At 33.1% G+C, this 25,197-nt stretch overlaps 1 protein-coding gene across 4 annotated transcripts in view; it reads left to right on the top strand.

Annotated features, from left to right (window-relative positions):
• Nucleotides 1-25,197, top strand: part of exp (expansion) — a 107,682-nt gene that overhangs the window by 81,534 nt on the left and 951 nt on the right. For 3 of the 4 annotated variants that reach the window (XM_013321278.1, XM_013321276.1, XM_013321279.1), the window contains exons 4-9: nucleotides 5,030-5,102; nucleotides 8,127-8,294; nucleotides 12,891-13,089; nucleotides 18,997-19,262; nucleotides 21,553-21,643; nucleotides 24,113-24,352. In XM_013321278.1, the coding sequence (XP_013176732.1) occupies nucleotides 5,030-5,102; nucleotides 8,127-8,294; nucleotides 12,891-13,089; nucleotides 18,997-19,262; nucleotides 21,553-21,643; nucleotides 24,113-24,352 (1,037 nt within the window). Of the gene's footprint in view, nucleotides 1-5,029; nucleotides 5,103-8,126; nucleotides 8,295-12,890; nucleotides 13,090-18,996; nucleotides 19,263-21,552; nucleotides 21,644-24,112; nucleotides 24,511-25,197 lie in introns of all 4 variants that reach the window. The other variant, XR_001228209.1, reaches the window with a different exon arrangement.

The raw sequence follows: 25,197 nt of genomic DNA, 5'->3' as shown, positions 1-25,197 counted from the left end.
ACCAACAATACGGAAAGCAAACGGAAATGATTGTTTGAACACTATTTTGTATCGATATCTAGCTGCCTTCTGTCATTTAAATAAAGACTTTAAAAACAATAGCATAAAAGCGATATTATATCTTGGAGAAAAATCAAATTGATTAGAATTACAGTTTTTGCTTTATTCTGATTTGCCATTGAAGTTGGTTAAAGAGTCTTCTCAAAACACATTCTTCTTTCGAAGGTTGACAATTAAAAGGGCAACTTGGTCAGAGAGTTGATTACACTTTTTTACTCTACGTTTTTTCAAACAAACATTTCGTGCTATAGATATATACACATAAATTATTAGTACTTAGAGCATGGTTTTGACCCTTCTATTGTTGCTCTCATTGTAAAATCAAGGTGACAAAAGCGGGGTACATCCGCGGACAATCGCCGCGATCCTTGGCATGTATCGGCTCTGTTTCATGGATAACATAATTCAAGCTATTGTGTTTTGTTTGTAATACCGACATGTTTGACCTACAACGGATAGATTGGATTGATTCAAGAATGAAACGCGCATATAAATAGGGCATGAAGAATATACATAAAATTTTACTTTAAAAAACAAAAACTATAGTAGTCATTTTTAAGCAATGATAAATGGTGTTTGTTCCCTATAACTATATAAGCTATCGGGCATATGTTATTTAAAAGTTTGTTAGAATGTTTTTTGTTTTTATAAATTGTTTTTAACGAATTTCTGTTTTTTGACATCTTTTTATAGTTCCGTAGGTCATAAAAAAAACGGAACCCTTGTAGGATCACTTTATTGTCCGTCCGTCTGTCTATCAAGACCCTTTTTTATTATTATTTAAACTTTTCACATAATGTTGATTTTACTTTTGCAAACTATCCCACGTACATCTAGTACTGTTTAAACCAAATCAGGTTACATTACTCAAAAATGTTTTCTCTTATTTGTTGAATGTAAGTTGGTGCCACTTTCTATCAGCATGTCTGCCATTTCTCATTAATACCAACATTAGACCTATTGATTGACACTGATTGCTTATTAACTTTCACTCTTAAAATAAAGCTCGGTTACATTTGCTAAAGGTACCTAAGTATGTTTTTTTAATATTTGTCATATTTTTGACAATGACGTTTACCGTGAATTTTAATCGCCGATATAATTATATTCAAACATTTTGTTTATTTTTTTTTGTAACAATAAGGCTTTGTCCAATTTTAGCAGAGGAATGCGACAACCAGTTACAAGCTAATGTAATTTTAAAATATACCAAAAGTGCTTTCATTATTTTTATTACATTTAATAATATCAATAGCTCTTATACTATTTTCTTAACTCGTACTATATTATAATAATAATTAATAATTTATCACATCTCCATTCAATTCACAGACGGATTACTTGGTGACTGTCACCAGATGGTAAAGTTAACCTTGGAGTTCACCACGCCTTTTAGTCACGAAGTGTGACCTAAGTTGAACTTAAAATCTGTACAATAATGTCCTTTGAAAAGTTATTTCATAATTCGGTTAAAGGTAGGCAACGCATATGCAATTGAGTATGTCTATGGGCAACGGTCACTTCGCTATTTCAGCGATTTTAGGTGGCCGCTCGCTCGTTTGTCACCTTATAATATAAAAAAAATCCTTATTAAATTGCGCGTTTATTAACCAATAACTGAATTGCTTATAATTAACTAAGAGTAATTTAATCTGAATTTAGTGTAAAAAACAACACTAAAGAACAATCTTTTCTTTAAATGCCATCTCCCTTCTAATGCGATCGTAACGGAAACTTGCACTCCTAAAACCGCGTCTTCTAAAAGAACATAGCACCTTAAGTCACAATTTTATTCTTCGGCCTACTTCCCAAATGATCAATTTTGGTACGGTTTCCTTTTCTATTTAATATACTTGTTATTATTTTCACTTTTCTGTATGATTGTACAATGTATCAAGTCTAATATGTAGCCGTATTCAAGCTGTCTGTACCTTCCGATCAGCTTTTACTTTCGTTGATCGTCGCTCGAGGCGACTTCCGTAATCGAAAGTACTTTCGTTGACAACATTCTTATTTTTATTTAAGACATTAATTGATTGGTAACCTTGATCTGCAACTATCATTAAACAATTTTTAATGATTTTATCGTTGTTTATCATTTTTTTTTTAAACTAAATATGAAAAAATTATGTCGTATAGTTATTTGAGAGAAATCAAACAGTTAACTTCAACTTAACTGTTTTTATTTGCTAAGTCCTTGTTGACACGATCCTATTTTATACTTACGTGTCTATTATCTATTTCTCGTATTCTCTTTTCTTTCTTCTTGCCGCTCGATGTTGTATTTCACATACTTTGTAAATTATTTTATTTCATTATGAGTTGTGCTGTTAAAGAAACTTTCTACTAAATTACTTTTAATAGACATTGATTAAATAATTCCATTTCTCTCGTTAATTTATAATTGAAATAGTGAAAAGTTTCTACAACTGATTAAATCCCTGGTGACATATTTAAAATTCAATGAAACTCCTTTATTACTTAGAGACGAAACTCAAAAAATGACCTTGAATTATTTCTTACTCACATCTAAACTCTGCAACTTTTCTCGAAGGTCTATACATAAACTCTATCAACTATCGCTCGCGTCTTGTCCATTAATAATGAAAATTGTCTATAATTTTCTTGCCAGAACTACAATTACATTAGGCATTTCGTGACTGCAACTGCTAATCACTAAATAACACATAATTGAAATGGATAACGGAACAATATCAAATTAACGAGTCCACTGTTCCAAACCATTTCATTACGCGACAGTACTTTGACTAGTCAAGCTTGACCTTGGAAATATTGACCATGTCGTATTTCATAGTTGATACAAATACTAGCGAAATACTTATTAAAGTTTGGTTACTGTATAGACACATTATTATTAGATTAGCCTTTTATCTTTCATTGTTAGTAGTAACTTACTTAGTAAGTGCTTTAGGATTACCACTTTTCTAATTCTAATTTCTTTATTCTAGTATTTTTGAGGAATCCATTTTGCTCTGAAAAGTATTCCTGTATTATACTTTAAATAGTAATATTTGGAAATCATACACCATATCAAAGGCCGGCAACTCATCCATGGTTCCTTTGGTTCCATGGGCGTCGATGAAGATCTCGGTGTTCCCGCTGCTCGTTTGCCCCTTCTCTTATAAAAAAATGCAATGGTTTAATCTTAATTTGCAATTAAATAATGTCTGATTTCCAATAATGTTAGTCACGATCGAAATAAAAAGGACTTAATGTGCCTCAATTGATTAACATTTATCAATGAAGATTAATATTATTACCCAATTCATGTGTTGTTGATCAAAATTAGATCGTAAATATAAAATCTCATTACATCAAACTAATCATGACCAATCAAAATAATTGTAAAAACCTTCAGTTCGATTCAATTTACTGTCAAATTTACCAAATTTACACCAATAAATAAAAGACAGACTAATGTAATTAAGTATTAGTTTTATAAAGGTCGTGAATCCATAAGTTTTTAATTACGTTGGATAATAGATTATAAATATAAATAAGCCTGACAGACTATAACCCTAAAGACTCCAGACGAAAATCCGAAACAGACTTTCAAAAATATCAATTTTGCCGTTTACGATAAAAATGTCGCAATGATAGAGATATCCTTCCAAAAAAGTTCTATCCGCCCTTCTGTTGCTTAAGCAATAAAGTACTTTAACAAATGTTTCTGCAAAAAATTATCATGTAATCATGTTTGTGGCAGAGGGCGCCACCGCCACGCGCGCTTGTTGATACAGTAGCGATCGGGAGCGCGCGCGTCACGCGTCTCTCGTCAAGGTTGACTCCGTTCACCACTCGCCTACTGGTTCGACGACCCATTGATACGTACAAATTAATTTGTTCTTGCATTATCCTATTTTATTCTTGTTCTTCGTCTGAGAATGAAGTCCTGGGTTTTAACTTCCTCATTCCAAAATTTATGGTTCAATAAATTTTTAAACTTAACGAGATGGTTCATAATTGTACCTACAGTCCGAGATATTTAAAAGAGCAATTTTAAGTTTTATTTTGATGCAGCTTAATGAAAAGTTGCCCGCACCAAAAATGAATTATTTAAAACTATGAATATGAATGTAAGTGATAGTTGCTTATAAAGTATATGAAATAACTCATCATCAAAACTAACTCATAAATAACAGTAAATATAATAAAAATGTCATATCAAATTCAACTAGTTTCTCATACATTGATATTCTTCATGCGAAAAGAAAATCCATGGATCAACTTTCGATTGTACGGTAACAGCTTACAAAACCATAGTTAACGCGTCTAAATGAATAGAAAACATGGTATAACAAGGTTTAACAATCGAATAGAAATTTCCAATCAGTAAGCGCCGTCGGGAGCCGACTGCAGTACTTGTGAAGAATGTAAATGAGGCATACGTAGTTCTCAGGGCGACGAATAACGACGAACGGTTTTGAGAAAACAATATTCCGATACAGCACGTGGATGTAATTGTAAATGAAACTAAATTCCTCAAACGTCATTCTTTAATTTGTAATATGAGAATTGAATTGTAAGCCAATTTTTTTTTGCTTATAAATTCAACTAAAATTACTCCTTCATTTGTATTATGGAAAGACTTACGCTAATATTCATACGTATTTAAAATATACAGAACGATACTAAGATGGAAATTGCAATTAGTTATCATATTATCGCAGCATTCCAAAAGAATCTCTATTTCTTCAACTTGATCCTTTACTAGATATTGATAGTACATAAATTCATATTGTATTTAAAAGAATTTATTTAAGATTAGTCACTTTATAAAAAATGGTATTTTATTTTTATAAAAGCGGTTTTTCCCATCTTAATGTTATTCTAAATTCGTTTGGCCAAGTTCCAAGCGATGCAGAAATCACATAAAAATATACGATTTACGTGTTTTGAATGAAACCCTTTGTTACTTGTTGCTAACATTATTTCTCTATCTTTGCAGAATCGGCCTTTGCGGATTTGATAACCCACTCAGAGACCCGAAGACAGAAGAAGTTAAGAAACACGTTGGACAGGTACCATATTTAAATATTATATTAAATATAACACATCAATCATCCCATAACCAAGATGATGGTCAACTTACGATTAGGTAGAGCCCGCTTCAACATCTTCGCACGAATTGGCCCGGCTCGCCCGGTGAAATACCACGACCACACAGAAGACAGGCGTGAAGTGGAAGCAATTCCGCGTTTCGTCTGATGAGTGTGCGTCCCGGAGGCCTTGTTCAGTCCTCTTTCCCTTCCCACCCTTTTTCTTATAAGGAAAGGATGGGAGGTGGAAGTGGACTTTTCGGATGAGAGGATGCATGGAAAGAGAATATATTTTCTTTATGTGCATCCTCTCCTCCGTCGATAAAAGGTAGGCAACGCATATGCAATTGCGGATGTCTATGGGCAACGGTCCCTTCGCTATATCAACGACTTCAGGTGGCCGCTCGCTCGTTTGGCACTTTATGATATAAAAAAAAGGTGTACCACCTTTTTTTATATCATAAAGTGCCAATTAAATACTAAATGTGGCCAGTAAATAATACAGCGCTCCGATTGAAGACCAAATTGTTAGAAAGTCAAATCTAAATATTGGTAGAATCTTGTTGCTAAAATCCTTAGAAATTCCATCGTGAGTTTTAAGTTACGATGATAATTAAAGCCAACAGCAATTATTCTTAACGATATAAGCAATAAATGTACGTTTGAAGACACATAAATAGGTATTAACAATTGTTATTATCTCTAATGACGGCTTTAGCTGGTCTCACGGCGACGTAACGTAATTTGATGTCACCAATGCAAAATACTGACTACTAAGAATATATTATATGGCTTGAAACTAGGGACTAAAGATTACGAAGGTCTATTAATCAAATATAGCAAAGTTTGACAAACAATTTAACTCCTTATAGTTGTAATAAGGTCTGTTTTTGATTTATATTAATCTTATATATGTATTAACCCGCAAACCGTATTATATTTTACATTTATTCCCATTATAAGCTAAGCTTTGTGTTTTTATGACTAAATAAAGATCTTTAAACCGAACATTCCCAATTGAGTATCGCCAGGAGACTCTACTTTTGTTCTTTCCCTTTACTACTGTCTTTCTCTACTTCCGTCTCTTACTCTCTCTCTCTCCGTCTCTCTAGCTCTTTTAAATCGAATATCGTAGATATTATAGGTAGGTATCGTAGGTAAGATTTAATTATAATTACTAATCCAGATTAACTATAAATAATCATCAGTCTTTATCACAGTTACGATTATAAAATGACAAATGTAATCGAGCTTTTTTTGTTTTTGTCTATTTCATCTCAATGTTTTTTTATAATTCAAATTAATAGTAACGAGCGCCAGTAAAGGTCAATGATTTAAGCTTTACCATAAGGATTTTTTACACTCAATGTATTTACTTGTTTAATAGCGTTAGTACAAAAAACTAATTTCCATATGTTTTATTAATTATTTTGATTTACATTTTAGTTTGTTATTTCCTTTGCGAATGAACCGAGTAAATATTGGCAACAAATTTTTAAAATTCAATAATAACGCTGCTTAACCTTTTCAGTGCTCTTTTAGTAGATTTTATAACTTTTGCTACTCATTCTCTATTAAAATCTTAAATGTCATCTAGTAATGTATTATACAAAAAATAATCTTTCAGTTATTAAATAATACCTTTCCTTTGTTCTTAAACTCTGTACATTTTGTTATAAGCCAGATCTTGTAATATTAAAGTAGCTGTGATTAAAATACTTATTTCTGCACGAATTAATTATCCACGGCCCGGTGGGTGAACGGCATTCGAAGCCGCGACAATTAACTATGTTTCATAAATATTGCTAAACTTTCCGCTACCGGCTACTTCGCCCCTTCATTATACTAGTTTCACACAAGGACAAAATCATGCGGCAGTACATAAGGAAACTGTATGAACTCACTCGCTGACTATAGATTTTGACTCTCGTATCGATCGTATATAGCCATCCCTCTCATTCTCTTTTTTTTTAAAGAGACAACGATAAGTGCCTAATGTCACAGCAGAAATTTTTTTAACGAGAGACTTTGTTTTGATAGTTTAGATTGTTGTAGATTGTTTGATAAGTGTCCGTTCAATCGTAGTATTGGACTGTCTAATTATTCTGCCAACGTGTGAAACTAGTATAACGTTGATAAACAAAAAATAAATTTGAATTAATATACGGACGTAAAGTAACCGACTTGTAAGGAAGTTAAAATAACATCTACAAGTTGATGAATAATTTAAAACTTTACTGTTAAGTTTGATTGTGTAAAATAAGTAATATATTTGAATTTTATTTTGTATACTTCCGGATGATTGGTTTGGATTTTATAAGAATTTTTTTATACTTGTTACTTTTGCAGTCAGTAATTCAAAGCAAGGAAACAATACTTAATTAAAAAAGTTGCTTTGATAGTTTATATAGAGTAAACCATTCTATAAAAAGTACTTATTTCATTGTTGTACTTAGTAATCAAGCCAAGAGGTTAATGCCTGGGCAGCGGACAATTCTATAGATTAAACAATGGAACAAAAATTCCATTGATCGCTTAATGACAAAAACCCAACAATCACGTAGGTACTTACTTTTACAACGAAAAGTTATTATTTTCCCCTTGCCTTTGTTTTTTTAGAATTAATGACTTTAAAACGTAACAAGTCATATCCTAAATGAAAAATTAAGCTCTATAAATTGATGGCCTGCCTGAATGTGTTTTCTGAAAACCATTCTTAAACAATCATAAATATCTTATCTTTCTTACTAATACTAAATGCTAATGTTTAGATGGATGGATGTTTGTTTGAAGGTATATCCAGAACAGCTGAACAGATCTCTATAAATTTTTTCATACAAATAGAACATAGTCTGAAAGAACACATAAGCTACTAATTTTGTTTTTTTTTACAATTCCTCGCGGACGGAGTCGCAGGCCATAGCTAGTAATTGGTATTTAGTAGTTTAGATAATTTTATTGGTATGAAATAATATGAATATTTATAAAATTGAATTTTTTGTGCAGGGCGTGAAAATAAAAATGGATGACGCCGGTAACATACTCATCAGACGCTACTCCAAGAGTAGTGTGTTTGTGAAGAGTACAGCCGCCACAAACAACGAGGAGACGGCGATAGGCCAGGATATACTCAAGCTGCCTGGATACTCATTGGAACAGGAGAAAATATTTAAGGTAATTTAAGTTAAGATCTACTAAAGATAGATTTATTGAATAAAACTTACATATACAACGTAGAGCATGTATTTTCTGTGTACGCTTGGTCCAAATGTACGAATGTAGAAGCATATGAGTAATAGATTTCCCCAAAATTATGAGTGTAGGTTCAATAAAGATTTAAATTACTTGCGACATATTATTAAAAGATAGATTAAATATAGCTTAATACTTTTTACTCACAAGAAGGCAATTATCTTCGCCTCAACATATGGGTGGTGCCGTAATTTCCGTCAAGATGAACCCATTTGTTTATGACGAAACTTGGAATATTAATATCTTGGTGTTCTCGTAATAATCCGGCTCGTGAGCGAGATGGTAATTTGAATTAGATGATACTATAAGGAAGCTTCTGTTTCGCTTCGGACTGTAATCGGTTGTAACGTCATCTTTGATCTTGTAAATAAACTGATTATCAAAATAAAGTACATTTTTAATATTACGATGTCTTCTAAAATATTAAAACTAGAATTGCAAAAAAAAAGTTTTGTACCAAATTTTATCAGCTTTCTGTAAAGCCATATTTTCTTGCATAATAGTATAACGATATATTAAGAAAAAAAATAGTCAGGTCGTATTTAAAAACAAAACATTCAAAAAATAGTTATAATTACGTATATGTTTTACATTTTAAAATTGGAGTTTTAAATGTGTACTGCCTCATTTCCACGTCGAGTATAGTCACTGGAAAAACTTGAACTGAAGGATGATTGTTTATCGATAATGTGTTACATCTACCTCACGTTCGAGTTGTTTCCTCTTCATGTGTTGGATTTGAGTTATATATGAATTCTGTTTATCGTGAGTATACTCATAATACTTTACCTTGTTCATATGAAAACGTGGTAATGTTCAGAATTAAATTCTGAGATTGTAATATTTTTGACCTAATTTTTATACATCAAATATTGAAGAAAGATTATAAGAAAGATAGACTATGACAGATCTAGATTTTATAACCTATCATGTTTTTACTTTGTCACTACAATAATTACAAATACTTTTGAAACTATAATTTGTGTCATACATTAGTGGTTAAAACAATAATCATTGGAGGGTAACAATCGAAACATTGTGCTACTTTCACACGAAGGCATAACAGTGGGGCAGTACAATACTAATATTTAACACGTTAGCTGCCAGAATGATTTTTCGAAAAACGAAAAAAAAAATTTTACATTTTGTCCAAAACCATTTGAAAACACCTAAAAATATAGTAATACCTTATTTACATTGGTCATATACTTATTATTAACATATGAATGGAAGTATTGCTTGTCGGACACAAAGTCCGACACGGCCTGATTGAAACATTAGCTTGTCGGACATATAGTCCGACATGGCAGCTAACGTGTTAAGGACACACGCCAAGACAGAAAAGTAAGTAAGAGTAGGTGCACCTTCAATCAATAGGAGTACTGCACGTGTCTACTCTTCTGTCTCAGAGTTCTGTCCTCGTGTGAAACAAGCATTACTGTTAATGCGAGATGCATTGTGCAGCGCTAGTAATATCTTGTGCATCACGACTCCCAGCTCACGACTGATGCCTTGACCATGCCATTGCCACATAATTTCTTTTTAGTTGACGTTCTTTCGAAATTATCAAATTACTGACGGTGTTCTTTTTTTGATCTCTCGAATATTACAATTTTTTCTATATCAAAAGTACTCTGTCTTTTCTCAGTATTTATTTTATTATTAATTAAAAATATTTTAATTGTTTCATTTAGTACAAATTATTATTAGTAAAGATTTGAAAATGATGCTGTTAAGAACCTTAAAGAAGTTGCAATTTTATAAGTGTTATGTCAAATCAACGTTAACAAATTCGACGATAGCGTAATATTAATAAAAATAGTCGTAGACAATTTTTCTTCTGTTGTCAAACACACAATTAAGTTTTGAGTTCTTTTTCATTTCTTTTTAGACCATTAACAGAGATGCAATTAATCTTAACAACGAAGTAGGAAATAGTAAGGAATAATTAGGTCGAATCAAACAATACGAAATTCATTTCCTAGTGTAACACAAGAGATTTGTTAGTAATTCATACACCATTAACAAGCTTTACGTAACCAGAAGCCGCGAACAATGCGAGAAGATAGTGCCATTAAGCAAGGGAAAGAATGGTCATTGCCTCACTTATTTGTTTGTATCTTATGCTGTTTCCTTGAGAGTAATGAAAGCAATTCGCAGATACGATTCTTATTGTCCATGTCGCAACTTGTGGATGAAAAATTTGAAATAGATCTGCGGGGTTATACAAAATGCATTTGCTTCCAAGCGATTCCAAAGTGTATGGAGTTGACTCGCGATAATCACGTAACTTATCGAAAGTTCGTTATGGAATAGCTTCGGAGCGAATGCACTTTGTCTAACCCTTTGCAAGCAATCAATAAACAAATTAATAGACTTAGAACTTTTGAGCTTATTGTAGTTCCTTTGAATTACAGTAAATTTTAAAATAACACATCAATTTAGTTTTTTACTTACCGCACTTGGGGCCATCTTTCACTTCTACGATCTTATATTTTACTTCTTTATTTTCCTTCAAGCCTTTAAGTATTGTGTATATTTCATTTGATAATTGAGGCCTTTTCAGAAGGTTGAATTTTGAACTTTTCTCAATTGATAAAGGTTATTTTGTTGTGTGTTTTGTTTAATCACGTTTCACGGTGACCTTGAAACCTGTTGCTCTAAATTAAAATCCATTCATCTCTATAATTAGAAACCGTTGTAAGCTCAGGTCAGTATTTCTTAGAAACACAACAATCAGTAGACAATACAATGTGTTGTAACCCCTCGATCCCTGCGATTTTTTTCGTGCGATACTTTTCAGTTCCCACAACCAGTTCCCTTGAGAGTAATTTAAAGACTAACAATGTTGTCTTCTTCATCAAATGTGTCAACTAGAGTAAAGTTCATAAGTACATTTAAATTAGTTCTGTTTAAACAGTTAGAGATGTTTATTTTAAACTAAAATATGGAAGTGATGTTAATGCTAGAATATCTTACTAATATTATAAATGCGAAAGTTTAGATGGATGGATGGATGGATGGATGAATGTTTTTTTTTATGTGCGACATATCACCCTCTCGTTTTCTTCTAGCGTGAAGGCCCGTACCGTTATGTGCGATTGCTTATCATTTACGTTAATAATATTTAACAATTGTCATGATTTGTAATGAAATTATATAAATATTATAAATACTATTAAAAAAAAATAGAATATTGACTTAACTACTAACAATATTTTATGAAAGACCAACATAAAAATAACACATGTAGAATATTGTCTGGAAGAACACATAGGCTACTTATACAGATAGTCGCGGGCGACGGCTAGTTTATTAAAATAAATGTTATTTACCTGTAAAACTTTTTTCTACAATGTATATTTATAATTAAAAATCAAATTGTTAAACATTACCAATAAATAATAACTGATAAAAAGTAACCTTCAAGCCGTCATATAAATGTATTACAAAATTCCGGGAACACTTCCAATTAAATGAACCTTCAGCGAAGGTTTTTAATCTACCAATCGCGCTAAACGAAGCATTAATAATTAAAATACATCCAAAACAAATGAGTTGATAAATTCCCCCGATGACTTATTGTGGGAGGTAGTTTTTGTAGATACGATCAACATCTCTTTTCACTTTGTCCGATGTCTAGTTGAGTTGAGATGAACATCTTGATGTGACCGAAGAACCTTGACATAGCTTATATAATAACCCTTTCATTTTATGTAACGCAATGGGATATCAATAATTATAAATACAATAATTTTTGTTTTGTTATTTCCTAAGATTTGTAAATCAATTAATTACAATTTCAAATGCATCATTTCTTTTACATAGTACTAGGAATTAAACTATTTAAACTTTCGTTAGACAGTATTGTAAACTTTGGTACCGAAACCAGGAAAATTACGTGACTTCGTAGTTTAGTTTATAGTATGTACGAGTAGTTTAATTTTATAAATGTGAAAGAAAAATTTGTAAAATCTTTTTTATTTTTATTGAATGGAATTAGAACTTATTTAATGGAGAATATAGTGTCGTGGGAAAAGTAGAATCTACTAGTACTTATATAAGAAAATTAACAAGGCCACTGCGGATGCGCGGACGCTTGATAAATCAATTGTTTCATTTAGAAAGACAGCGGCTCTCTTTAGAGAATTACTTCGATAACATCTCATATCGATTGAATAGTAACACGACTGAGATTTCGAAATAACAGTCATGGAAATCATCGAACAATTTTGTATTTTGTCGGCTACTAAAAATAACTACCAATTTACATTTGAAACTGACCCACAGTTATTAAATGACACTAGAAACTTTATCTATATATTCTTTACTAGAAACATCTTTTACAACTTGTGGATTATTTAGTCACTAACTACTCTGATGTCCTGCAATGAAGTCCAAAATTACATATTTTAATATGATTATTATGGGATGTTAACAATATTGCAGGAATGATAGTGTATTTAACTATTTCATTACGATTTTTTGATAATCTAATAGTTAATAATTTGTATCCAGCTGTTCGACATGAAGAAGTTCCAGTCGAATGTGAATCGCGAGCTTCGGCGCTCGTACCCGGACCGGCGGCGGCTGGAGACGCAGTGCCTCAGCGCGGTCGCCTTCGTTAAGTCGGACGCGGATCTGCTCGAGTGCCCCATCTGGGTGCTTGTCATCAACGTCGTCGCTATGGATATGCTCAAATCTAAACTGCCACCAGGTAAAATCTTATTTTATAATTATACTTACTAATCACACTAATATAACAAATGCGAAAGTTTAGATGTATGTATCTCAAAAACGGCTCAACGGATCCCGATGAAATTTGGCGCAGATCTAGAATATAGTCTGGAAGGTGGCATAGGCTTCTTACGTTGTTCTAAAAGTTAAAAGTAAATTTAGATGGATGGTTGGATAACATTATTCCAAAACGACTATACAAATCTGAATAAAAAATTAGCTTAACTAGCGCAAAGGCTACATACTTTTTTTTTTAATTTTGCGTGGACAAAGTCACGGGCAAAATCTATTGTAAATATGACAATTGTGAATTAACCTCTGGAATGACGACCACGATCAGTTTGTCAAGACTGTTTCGGCAATAACAATCTGCCTCATCTACAAGAACGGCAAATCTGCAACTAATTTAAAAAGCCGATATACGGACGATACATACAGTGGATGTGCATAGTTTGCTTTGGTCCTAATTAGTATGATTTTTTTGTATTGCTACTTAAAAATTCGTTACGAATTATTCAAACCTTCGTCAGATACTAATCCGTATGAATGTCATGGAATATCAATTTTAGATTTTTTTTTAGATACATTTGTCAGTATAATTACTTATTGAGGTACAAAAATTGATAAAATAATACTCCTGACAGATTAAACACAGACGAACATAATGACAACATAATTTTTCCGCATTCAGTTTTTGCAATATTGATACGCTATTTAAAGATTTTATTTCCTTCTAATATGAGATTGAATAGTTCAAACTGTGATTATAAAATACTTTGCTTAAAAATAATACGTTAACCTTATGGTTTTATATTAATATAATGAATAAAGCTAGACCAAAACTAATTTCAAAAAGTACATTTTTACGCGATACACAAAATCGTACCAAAATTATAAATATGAACCGTCCTCTTCACTTTTCCTCTCCCTTTTTCAAGTTTCATATCTTTATAATATAATATAATATATATAATAAGAAAATATTTTCCCTTTCCATGCATCCTCTCATCCGGACTTACACTTCCCATCCTTTTCTTATAAGAAAAAGGGTGGGAAGGGAAAGAGGACTAAATTAGGCCTCCGGGACGCACAGTCAGACGAAACGCGGAATTGCTTCCACTTCACGCCTGTCTTCTGCTTTTAAATACACAATTTAGTAATCTTGACTTGCATTCCAGATAGTTGTCTGTGGTAAGCACATCGCGATAATAATGGTTGTCAGGTAAAGATCCAAATATGAAACCGTATTTTCCAAGGAAATTCTCGATTACTGTACTCATTAAATCGTATAGTCATACATTCTTAATGTGTGAGCTAACATGAATGGTAAACTACATTTTTCCTTCATAAAAAAAAACAAGGGTATTCACATTATTTAAAAACATTTTACAACTTGCAAAACAAAATATATGAATTAAAAAACAAAATAAATTACTAGCTTTCGCCCGTGACTCCATCCGCGCGGAATTAAATAAAAGTTAAATAGTAGCCTGTGTATTTTTCCACACAATTTTCTTTATCTATACCAAATTTCAGCGAGATCCGTGGAGCTGTTTTGGAGATAACTTCAGACAAACATGCATCAATCCAAACATTCGCATTTATAAAATTAGTAAGATAAACATAAATGTATTCGCTTCGCTGCCATTCCCACAACCTACTTGCCCATAATAGTAACTAACCTTTTTAGTTAAAGCAATTGAATTTCATAACTTTGTTAATGAATAAAAATTTATATGATTTTATTTCCATAAATTTTTATCACTTCATTAAATTACACGCTTTAAGAATTCAAGGAATTAAAGTCACGATGAACATGCTAAACATCTGAGTAATGTAGATTTATTTTAAATATAGAATATTTTATAAATATTAATATACAACTTCCGCGCTAAAAACTGGCAACATCTCACCAAGTTCAATATAAACTGGCAACGTCAGTTTTAATAAATCATTTATGGTTTTTTGCAATTATCATCTTTTTTCTGTCCGTCGCTTGATTAGGCAAAGTTATATTGGACAGACGATTTGTTTTTCTGCGGCTTAATGATGTGTAAAATATACATCGAACTCATCGCGTCCGATTGAATTTATAACGCTCGTGTGTTTTACTAAATATCTAGACGCAATCTAATCAAGACCCAGAACTTATAAATTCTGAAAAATAATAATAATAATAAAAAATAATGATTTATATTTAGCATAAAATCACCTATTACTAATTATCTCGATATTTTTAAAATTAAATGCTGAATTTTCTTTCCATAAAAAGATAGATTTTGAGGTTAAATATATAAAATACTTATGTCATTAAAACTGTATATTTTCCCTAAATAGTTCTTAGAAACATACATTTTTCCTGTTTGTTTTATAAATGAAGTTAAATGTGAGCAAGATGTAGATATGTAGATGGAAATGGAAGCGTCGGGGCGTCGGTCGGGGCGCCCGAACGACAAAGCGCACAATACGTGTCAAAGCGAATAAATCGCCTAACGCCGAGATCTCTGACAGAGACACAGTGCATCACTGAAGACGCGCCTCAGCTATGAGAACGGAAAAGATCCCATTATTATATTGCATCGTGAGCAATATTTATCAAAGTACGCCTACGAGCTTAATGTACGACAACGCGTATTGTGTTTAAATCTTCATGTAACTTTTTATCGACAGTCCTTTTGTCAGTCATTTATATCGACGAAAGCAAACATCTACATTGTCTTTAGGCGTTTATAACTTCGCATACCATTATCCATTGTAGAAATATTACAAGGACGCAATCAGAAGTCAGTCACGCGTCATCAACGGCGGTGTTAATTACCATTGAATGGTGCTTCATGTACAGACGTCGGCAACTAGTAGCGGCTGCCGACAATGTTACAGTTACCTTGTCTCAGACCTCCGAACGACGGTTATGCAACACAACAATGAGCCGACCTCTACACTTATCATTAAGAAACGCTAACGAATATATAAAATTAAATTTTATAACACAGAGTTCTCACGCAAAACTGCAGACGTGTGCTTGAAGTAGCGACCTTGAGTTGAACTTTTGTAGCGAGAGTCAATTTTTTACCTCGTTATAGTAAGAATACTTTCGATATTAAAAGAGTTGAAAAAGGTTTCCGTACTCGGGTAATGTCTCAAGACGACCTTAAGAACAGGATCATCGGAGTAATTTTAAAGGTAATTGTAGTGGCCCATGCGAAGTGAACTGGTTTTTATACGACCAAGGTGAGCCGCCGCTCGCAGTCGACTTTTATCGATTTCATTGTCCAGTCCACCATACTTCCGGAACTAGGTCAGACAGCTGATCGCAAATTATATATTTAAAACTCATACTGCGAGCACTACGACCCACCTGCATGTTTATTTAACACAAAATGGTGTAGCATATTTTTAGTGATATTACCAAAATAAATAAATAAGGGAAGGCTTATCCCCAGCAGTAGCAAGCACAGGCTAATGATGATAAAAACAGTTAATAGTGTTCATCTAACTATTAATCTGTGAGGAGTTTAGGTACACAGCTTAAAATAAGTTAAAGATAAGTACATTTAATTTAACTACCTTATTTGGTACTGTGAGAAAAACAAGTGACATTAATTTTGCGGTAAACATCGCTGGTACAAGGCACGTGCAATTTTATAACAAATTGCAAATCTGATTCGAGTCTCATAGCGCGCGACCGCATCAACTATTCAGTACCTCACTCTGCAGTAGTCTGCATTATTGTTGTGCAACAATGCAATCTGTCGATCTCAAGATGTATTGCACCTCATTTTACTCAGCATACTGCAAATTTCTAACCAGCTCTACTCACATCGCACTTGGCAACTAAATCTAATATTGGTTTTGCTGCAAATCATAGAGAATCTATGAGAAAGAAACCGCATAACCATATTCCTGTGATTTCCCATAGCAAATACTTTCATAGATTTTCTGCAGTGGTTTCGCGGTCTAACAGCTATTTATCGGATGGAAACACAAAAGAATCTATTAAAGAAAGAATCTAATTTTCTCTATAAAGAAATCGTGATGCTACTATGACTAGTAAATTTCAAAACTTTATTGCTATTTCAAATACGATTTATGTAGATTTTAATCGTATACGTGATATTAATTCGATTCGGTAATATAGTTAAAAATAAATAAGCATAATTTAAGGTCTTTATAATGCACGATTATTTATATATAACATTTAACACGGTCGATGATATATTTCGAAATGTTTCACCACTTTACAGTGCAGCAATGGTCGTAGTTAAGGCGGCAAATTTCGATTTCGACGTGAAGGTCGCACCACGTGTTCGTGACTAACTGTGGCATATCTAGTTCACCGAAACGAAATAAGCCATTTGACTAGATCCTACTGCTACAGAATCCACTTTGAATTCGAAATGATTTGCAATTGAAATATTTGGAGTTGGTCAGACAAAAGTCGTGTTCGATGTTATGCAAAATAGCACGCGTTGACGATAATAGGAAACGCTTAATCGCAACAAATACAAATAATGATTTTTGATACTTTATAACAAAACAGAAAAATAAAATTTACCTTTAATTATAACATGATTGAAATAATTGAAAAGTCAACCAGTTCATTAGCTAAGTCTAAATTAGTTACGTTAAACGCTTAGTTCACTCAACTTAATACTTCCTGTGCACTATCTATTTTACTATTTATTTTACTAGATCAATTATTTCATCTCTAGAAATATATCTTTTATCCACTTTGTATGAACACCAAAAAATTTTATGTATTCAAGACATAAACGAACCTAATCTGGATTCTTACCTCGTTCATCCTTTATTCCTGCAATTTTTACGATTGAGCCTCTTATGAAGTCCAGATATGTTCGAATCAAATCCTATCTATCAAAGCTAATCTAGAGTCTAGTTGTTTTACCAATATTCTTCCTTTGGGAAATTTTACTGCCACTGGACGCAACTTTATAGTAGATGCATTAAAGTATTCATGATAGTTAAGCACTTAAAAATCATTGTTTAAATTATAATATAATTTATAGATACAAAGAAATAATAGCTACTATAATTGCTACTATTTTAATCACCGCTTTCATGGGGATACGAAATAAAGCTACGTCACGGTCCACTACGCTGTACGCTTTAATCTCGATTTCCGCTGGATCATTCTCCTTAATTTGGCTTACAGCTAATATAAACAATGTTTCATTTGAACTGATATCCAAATTTTGGTGCTACAGATACAATGTAATCATTAAAAACAAAAAAGGATGCAGTCATAAATTTACACTAAAATGTTACATCTATGATGGTTAAACCTATATTAAAGATTGTCTACACTATTATTTTGTATAATGTTATTTTTAAAAACAAGCTTAATATTTATGGTTATTAAAGATCTGAAAACGGATCATTTGGGTATATAATAACCCTGTAACCTTTAACATCGCTGAGCTAATAATCGTAGGTTGTCCAAAGTCGTGAAGAGAAGTGATTGGCGTTCATTCTTAGAATCACGACACAACGTTCATGTCGCTCGATTTTCGCAATACCCTAAACGTTTACTATTGTCGTCTGCTCAAAATGTCTTTTAATGATGTATCATTTAATTCCATTATACAAAACGTACGTAGGACGTGACGCCGTTGGGTCATTCTAAAAGTTATGACCCGTACAATTATTTTGGTTACAGTCTTTTTGCTTTTGTAGACCTTCATTTCAAATACTATTTACAAAACCACTGGCATCATCAATTATGACATTTCTCACGCTATTCCATTTTTTTTAGGAAATTTTCAAAGTTTACTGTAATATAATTTACCAAAGTAGATTAAGTCTGGCTTTTGTCTGTATTTTACGAAGACTTGTAGACCGAACTAATTATTTTTTTTTCTGTTAACAGTACAAAGACCACTGGACATCAAGAACAGACCTCGCATACCGATCCCTGACGAAGACCCCTACAGCATTGCCAGTTCTAACGCCAATGGCTCAGGATCTAGCGGCAGTTCCGGCGGATATGGACTGGGTAACGGACACGGCAACGGCCATGGCGTGGTGGCGGCCACACGGGAGCAACTTATGATGCAGATGGGACAGAAGAGAGGAGACAAACCGCCCAAGCTTCCTCCGCGAGAGAACGGCTACGGACCTGCTGATATACCCAAGGTCTGTTTTGTTACATTTTAATGTACTTAATCACATTGATTAGAATTTTTATGTACTCATCAAGCATTGTATTTATATCTACTATTAGTACCTTACTATAATTGGATACATTCAACTACAGCGGCCTATCTGTTTCATAAGGTCATAATAAAGATTTTTTTAAATGAATATGTGCGTAGTAAATTTCTTATTTAGTGATGCTGATTATATAAAAATAAATTTGGGCCCTTCTTAAAAAACAACGTACAAAAATACTTTCGCTCCAGGACAATCGTTTTCATAAATTTCAATTAAAAGGGTTCAGTAAAATAGTTCAAGTGGATACAAATTTATTGGCACTTAGAAGATATCGTATTTTATGACTAATACAACAATATTTCGAGAAGCCGAGATTAGTTCCCTAAAATATTCAAATGACGATTTACTTTCATTTAATGTAACAGGAAATAAAAGAAGATTCAGTATTTTCCTTTAAGTAAGTGGTGCATAATATTCTTGCAATTTTGGAGTACCAAAATGGTATAGAACATATTAATGTTGGTCTCTATAACACAATTTTTTACTTTAATGACTCGTGACGTTTTTTAAAGCCTACTCTTAGTAGTGTATCCCAAGAGTTATTCTTTTAAACTCGATAATATTAGATATATATATGTTATAACGACATTTTATAACCTTAAGTATTTAGTTTTCGAAATTAAAACCAAATAATTTTATAAATACTATCATTCGAGATAGGAATCCAGAGCTGTCATCGAAATTCCAAAAGCAATCCCATCTGTCAGTCCACAGACTAAATTAAGTCCATGTATCTTGACTTTAATGGAGTTGAGACCCTGACCCTTAAACCGCAAAAAATTCCAAAATAAAAAGAACTCAATAAATGCATTATGTGTCAGATAAGGGAACCGATTTACGCAAAGTGATTTTGAATCAGTGTCGCCTGACATGAATAATGAAAACCATATCCAATCAGTTCTTATTGAAAATACATCGGTAACAAATACGACACGAACCCAAAACTTTAACAATTAATTAAGTTCTAATTCAGAAGCTAATCTTACTAATATTATAATCTTAATTCTTACTAATTATAAATGCAAATGTTTAAATGGATGGATGGATGAATGTTTGTTTGTTGGTATCTCCAGAACGGCTGAACGGATCTCTATGAAATTTGGCATATAGAACATAGTCTGGAAGAACACATCAGAACACGTCAGGCTACTAATAATTTTTTTTATTTCCGGGCGGCCGGAGTCGCGGGCGACCGCTAGTGTATAACTAAAACAAAGTTAACTTGAAGAATTAGCACTTATTGCTAAAAGTATGGTCATTTTTTCCAAGTCTTTTTTGTCGTACTTTCTTATATAATTTCCATTCGAGTATCATGTATGTCATCTGTTCAAATCTGTAACTTATTTTAAACGTGTCGTGTGAACACAATGCCATTTCGCCAACGCATCTGTGATTCCATGACCGCTGAAGATAGATGGCAGTACACGCCCTTTAGAGGTCGTCTTCCATCTTCTTTTATTGGTAATCCAAATAGTACATTCCTTTAAAAGGTTGTAACTGTGACACAACATACATGAATTATGTCGCCCGCCTTTTTGTCCGCCACTTTTATTTTCCAATGTTTACGGGCTCTATTGTAAATAAAAGTATTTAAGCTGGGTGGTGCGAATAATTTCTTTTGCTACGATAAGACCACATCTACAATATGGGTTTGGTATTAACATTATTTGTAGTTTGGTCAATATTTTCTTAAAGCTTTGAGATAGTGCCTACGTAGTTACATTTCTTATTATTTGAATAAAGATATTTTACTTTATTCGGTAAACGGATCGATTTGTTTGTGCCTATTCTTTCAAGAATTTAATCCCCTATTACTTTTACTGCGTTATATTTCAAGTTGTCTGTACTGTATTGAACAGAGAAGTAAATAATGGCGATTAGATATAGAAACACATAAATTGTCGATCCTAGTATCATGACATGACCATATATTTCCATATTATATCTCTAGAATCGTTTTTGAGGATCTCTTTGATTTTATCTCATCATACCATTACACCAAATACGGAAAGCGCTTGCGCAGGACAAGACTCTAATTTATCTGGTTTAGTTGACAGCTTCTGGATGAAACTAGAATATATCCATGCTATTGTCTATCGTACATCTCTCTACTATTATATGTAGTTTTATATACACAACATTAATTTCCTATTTACTATTATTTCTTTATATACATCACGTTAATTCATTTTTTATCTATCATTGTCTGCAGCCGGATTACGATGACATCGAAGTGAACGGACGCGTCCCGTCGCAGTTCCCGAGAGGTAAATCGGATAAAGGAAAAGACAACAAGAAATACGGTTAGTATAAATATTACCTTTACTATTATATTACTGTTATATTTTTTCTAAAAATTAAAATATATGTTATATATTTATCGTCTATACTTTAAAAAAAAATTGGATTTTTAACAAAGCTTTGGTAGGAGCTATAAACAATAGAGAAGGTTTATGCCGTGTAAAATATAAAAAAGAAAATAAGCATAACAAAGAGCTTAATAGTGAAAATAAATATTCAATACAAAAATTTAACAACCAAATGATATGTATTATATGTTTCAAAAAAGATACAAAAAGAGTAAAGACAAGGGTTTAAGACGATGGAGGTCACCTTAAAGATGTCCGCGGCTAGAATTTTGCATGTAAATAGAATTTTAAAGAATGCTAAGGTATTTTAATTAAGAAACGGAATTACGGCTTCGTAAGAAAAAAAGCGAGTAGTTGAATCAATGAAAACAATTGTCGTAAATTGTACGAGCGTAATAAATTTTATTAATCAACCCACAATTGGGACTACTTTATTCCAAACATACGACAAATAAGTACTGGAATTTAAGTTTAAAATAACTCTACTATATGGAACAAATTAAATGTGTGGGGTTTTCCAGTTTTAAAACTGACGCATCCGGATAGAATCATGGGCGGGATCCAACCTTTTTGGAGATTATTGTGTAATGATTAATTTAGAGGTAATTTTGACCACTAAAACTGGATAAATTTAAATGAGTTCGAGTTAAAACTATAAAGTTCTGTCTACCTGAGTCTGGATTTTTTAGGACTCAAATTGAGGGTTCATTTGTAAAGAAAAGTCTGTTATTTTAGTATGTAGTTCAATAATGATTTTGAACTATATTTGCTTGTTAAACTAAATGCAGGATAATGGTTAGATGATATTTGTGAGAACACAAGTACATTTGGCCGGCGTATAGATTTACAATATCAATTACTAGGTTAACTTAGTACGTCATTGATCTAATTAATTTAATACATCTTTAAGTATCATTTACTTAACTATTACTAAGTCTATTGGTTAAATTTTCAATAGATATTGCTGCACTTTCTTTTATATTGACTACATAACTCTTGCTTTCTATTTACGTAGAATATTTTATTGTATTTTTTTAATAAAGAATCAAGCGTCAGTGTACTTGTTTACATTCACTATTCGTGTAACAATAGGTAGTTTATCAAGGTCATTCCACTTGATATATTCCTGCAACGAATGCCTTTGACAATACATAGGATTTATGCACGAAAATCTTTATTTACAATGGCAATACTAGGGGTGTGAACATCGTAATATCAATAACGCAGACGAATCGTTTATCAATCTGAGATGTCCACGACTAGCAGATTTACAGCGCCACCTGTAAAATATGAGGGACGTGTTTCAACTGCGCTTATTTGAAATAGTACTCACTACGAATGTGTTAGACGTTATCATCACCGGTGTTAGACGTAGATCGCAATTTTTGTATTCAGTTTTCTCCTGATTTAACATGTAAACTTCAGTCATTAAAAATCTCTTTTGAAATTCTAACTGACAGTTACTTCATGAAGAAAATTAAATGATTAGTGAAATAATTTGAAATAATGCAGTATAATAACAATAATAATAAAGACAGTATAAATAATGTTATGGGAGCTAGCAACGTTTTTAAAGTAAGAATTTCCAGAGCAAGAAGGACGACATATCACAAAGTTAGCTGACCTAAAATTCTTTCTCGAAAACGTTGCTAGCTCCTATAAGTTAGACGTATTTGGTTCACATTGGAATGTTCTAAATTGACGGCCGCCTCGTGCCAGTCGTCAGGCTAGGGCATAGGTTTACCGAGACAATGCTAAGCTATGTCGCAACCTCGCCGCACCTGGCATTTTACTATATCCTTGATATTTGAAACGGCATTTGACGTGACGTAGGATACGGAACGTTTACTGACTATGTGCACTGAAACTCATCATATTTATCTAACAGATTATAATTTGTTTTACTCATGAAACTAGTTGTTAAAAACCGAATTCCTTACAAGACCACCCGACATCTAGGCACTATACTGGCTAGCATGTCGACACAAAATAATATATATGAATAAAAGCGCAAATACTTCTAAAATATACGACTAACACGCATGGCACGGACGTTACAGTCCCCACATGTAGCACGTGGAACACGCTCAACGAACACGGCGACATGTTGGACATGAAGATGTTCTTCTCTTTTAGTTTATATCGCTTATATTATGTGTGACATCGGGGTTAGTCCAACACTATGTAATGGTAAATTTATGAATACAAACTTTTACTTACATTTATCGTAGGCTGAATGTTAGCGATTTTACAAAAAAATTAGGTACATGGTGTCGAATACGACTGTTAAATTGTAATAAAAGAAGAAGATTTAATACATAAAAGTATCATTGCCTCATAGTTTAATAATTGATATTAATTTAGGGCGTTTTATACTTACACCTAAAAAAACTTGAATTTCAGATGACCCGTACTACTGTGGGCTGCGCGCTCGCGTGCCCAACTTTGTGAAGGCGAATGGAAAGCACGTTCTACCGACGATGACGGAGCGGCTGACGCTAAAGGAGGCGCCGGTGCCCAGCAAGCGGTACAGCGTGGCGCACGCGCACCCCGGGCCCTTCCTACCGCACATGCCGCCCTTCGCGCATGCGCCCATGCCGCCCGCAGCCCTTTGGCACGCCCGCTCCTACGAGAGCGGAATCGGTGCGTACGAGCGTAACCCGAAAAAGGAAAAGCTGATGTATCAATTCTACCCCGACAGGGACCGAAAGCTGCGTCCCATGGTCATCCAGCAGCCCCGATAGTGTACATAGAAACTAACCCCCGCACTTTAACTTCGCGGACTCTTCGCTGCAGTCCTGGTATAAATATTTCCGTTTTATGCTTCGCTTGGTAGCACCACGCCTTTCGCTTCTCGTAAGTCACACTATCCTCACTCCACCTCCACAATTCTTCTCGTCTTTCTACCTTCAACTATCGCTCTTCAACTCTGTGATTTTCTGCTGCATTTTTCAGACCATTCTCACCATGGCGGTACCACCATCGCCAGACTTCGCCATTGCAAGCTTCGCTTCACCCTATAGTTGATAATTGTACCAAAAAACCTTTAACAAAATAATACTAAAGATTGCAAAATTTAGGACATGCAATAAATTGTGTTAATGGCATCTAATACTTTATAGATGTATTCGAAAGTCTCCGTGAGATCGTGATCGTGAACAGCACGATGTAACACGCTTGTAGTTGACACGCATATATATTTATTATATTTATATACATAGACACATTGTTTTTTGCAATTTTATTAAATGTTTAGGAATTATGTGTTTCGGAATACCAATTATTGTTGTTTTAACACAGTAATTTTACTAAGCTTTAACACTATTATGTTATCACGTGAATAATGCATCAATTGATTTTAGAGGCTATTCAAAATATACAAATGAAAAACTTTGTAACTAAACTACTATCTATTTTAAGTATCATTTCAGCATTATATAGTTCGATCCGGAGATTTGAATTTCTTGATGTTAGCTAGTAAAGAAACT

Source organism: Papilio xuthus, unplaced genomic scaffold, assembly GCF_000836235.2.
Source record: "Papilio xuthus unplaced genomic scaffold, Pxut_1.1 DF825946.1, whole genome shotgun sequence".
Classification (NCBI taxonomy): Eukaryota; Metazoa; Arthropoda; class Insecta; order Lepidoptera; family Papilionidae; genus Papilio; species Papilio xuthus.
The sequence above is the reverse complement of the archived record's forward strand: the minus strand, read 5'-3'. Positions and strand labels throughout refer to the sequence as shown.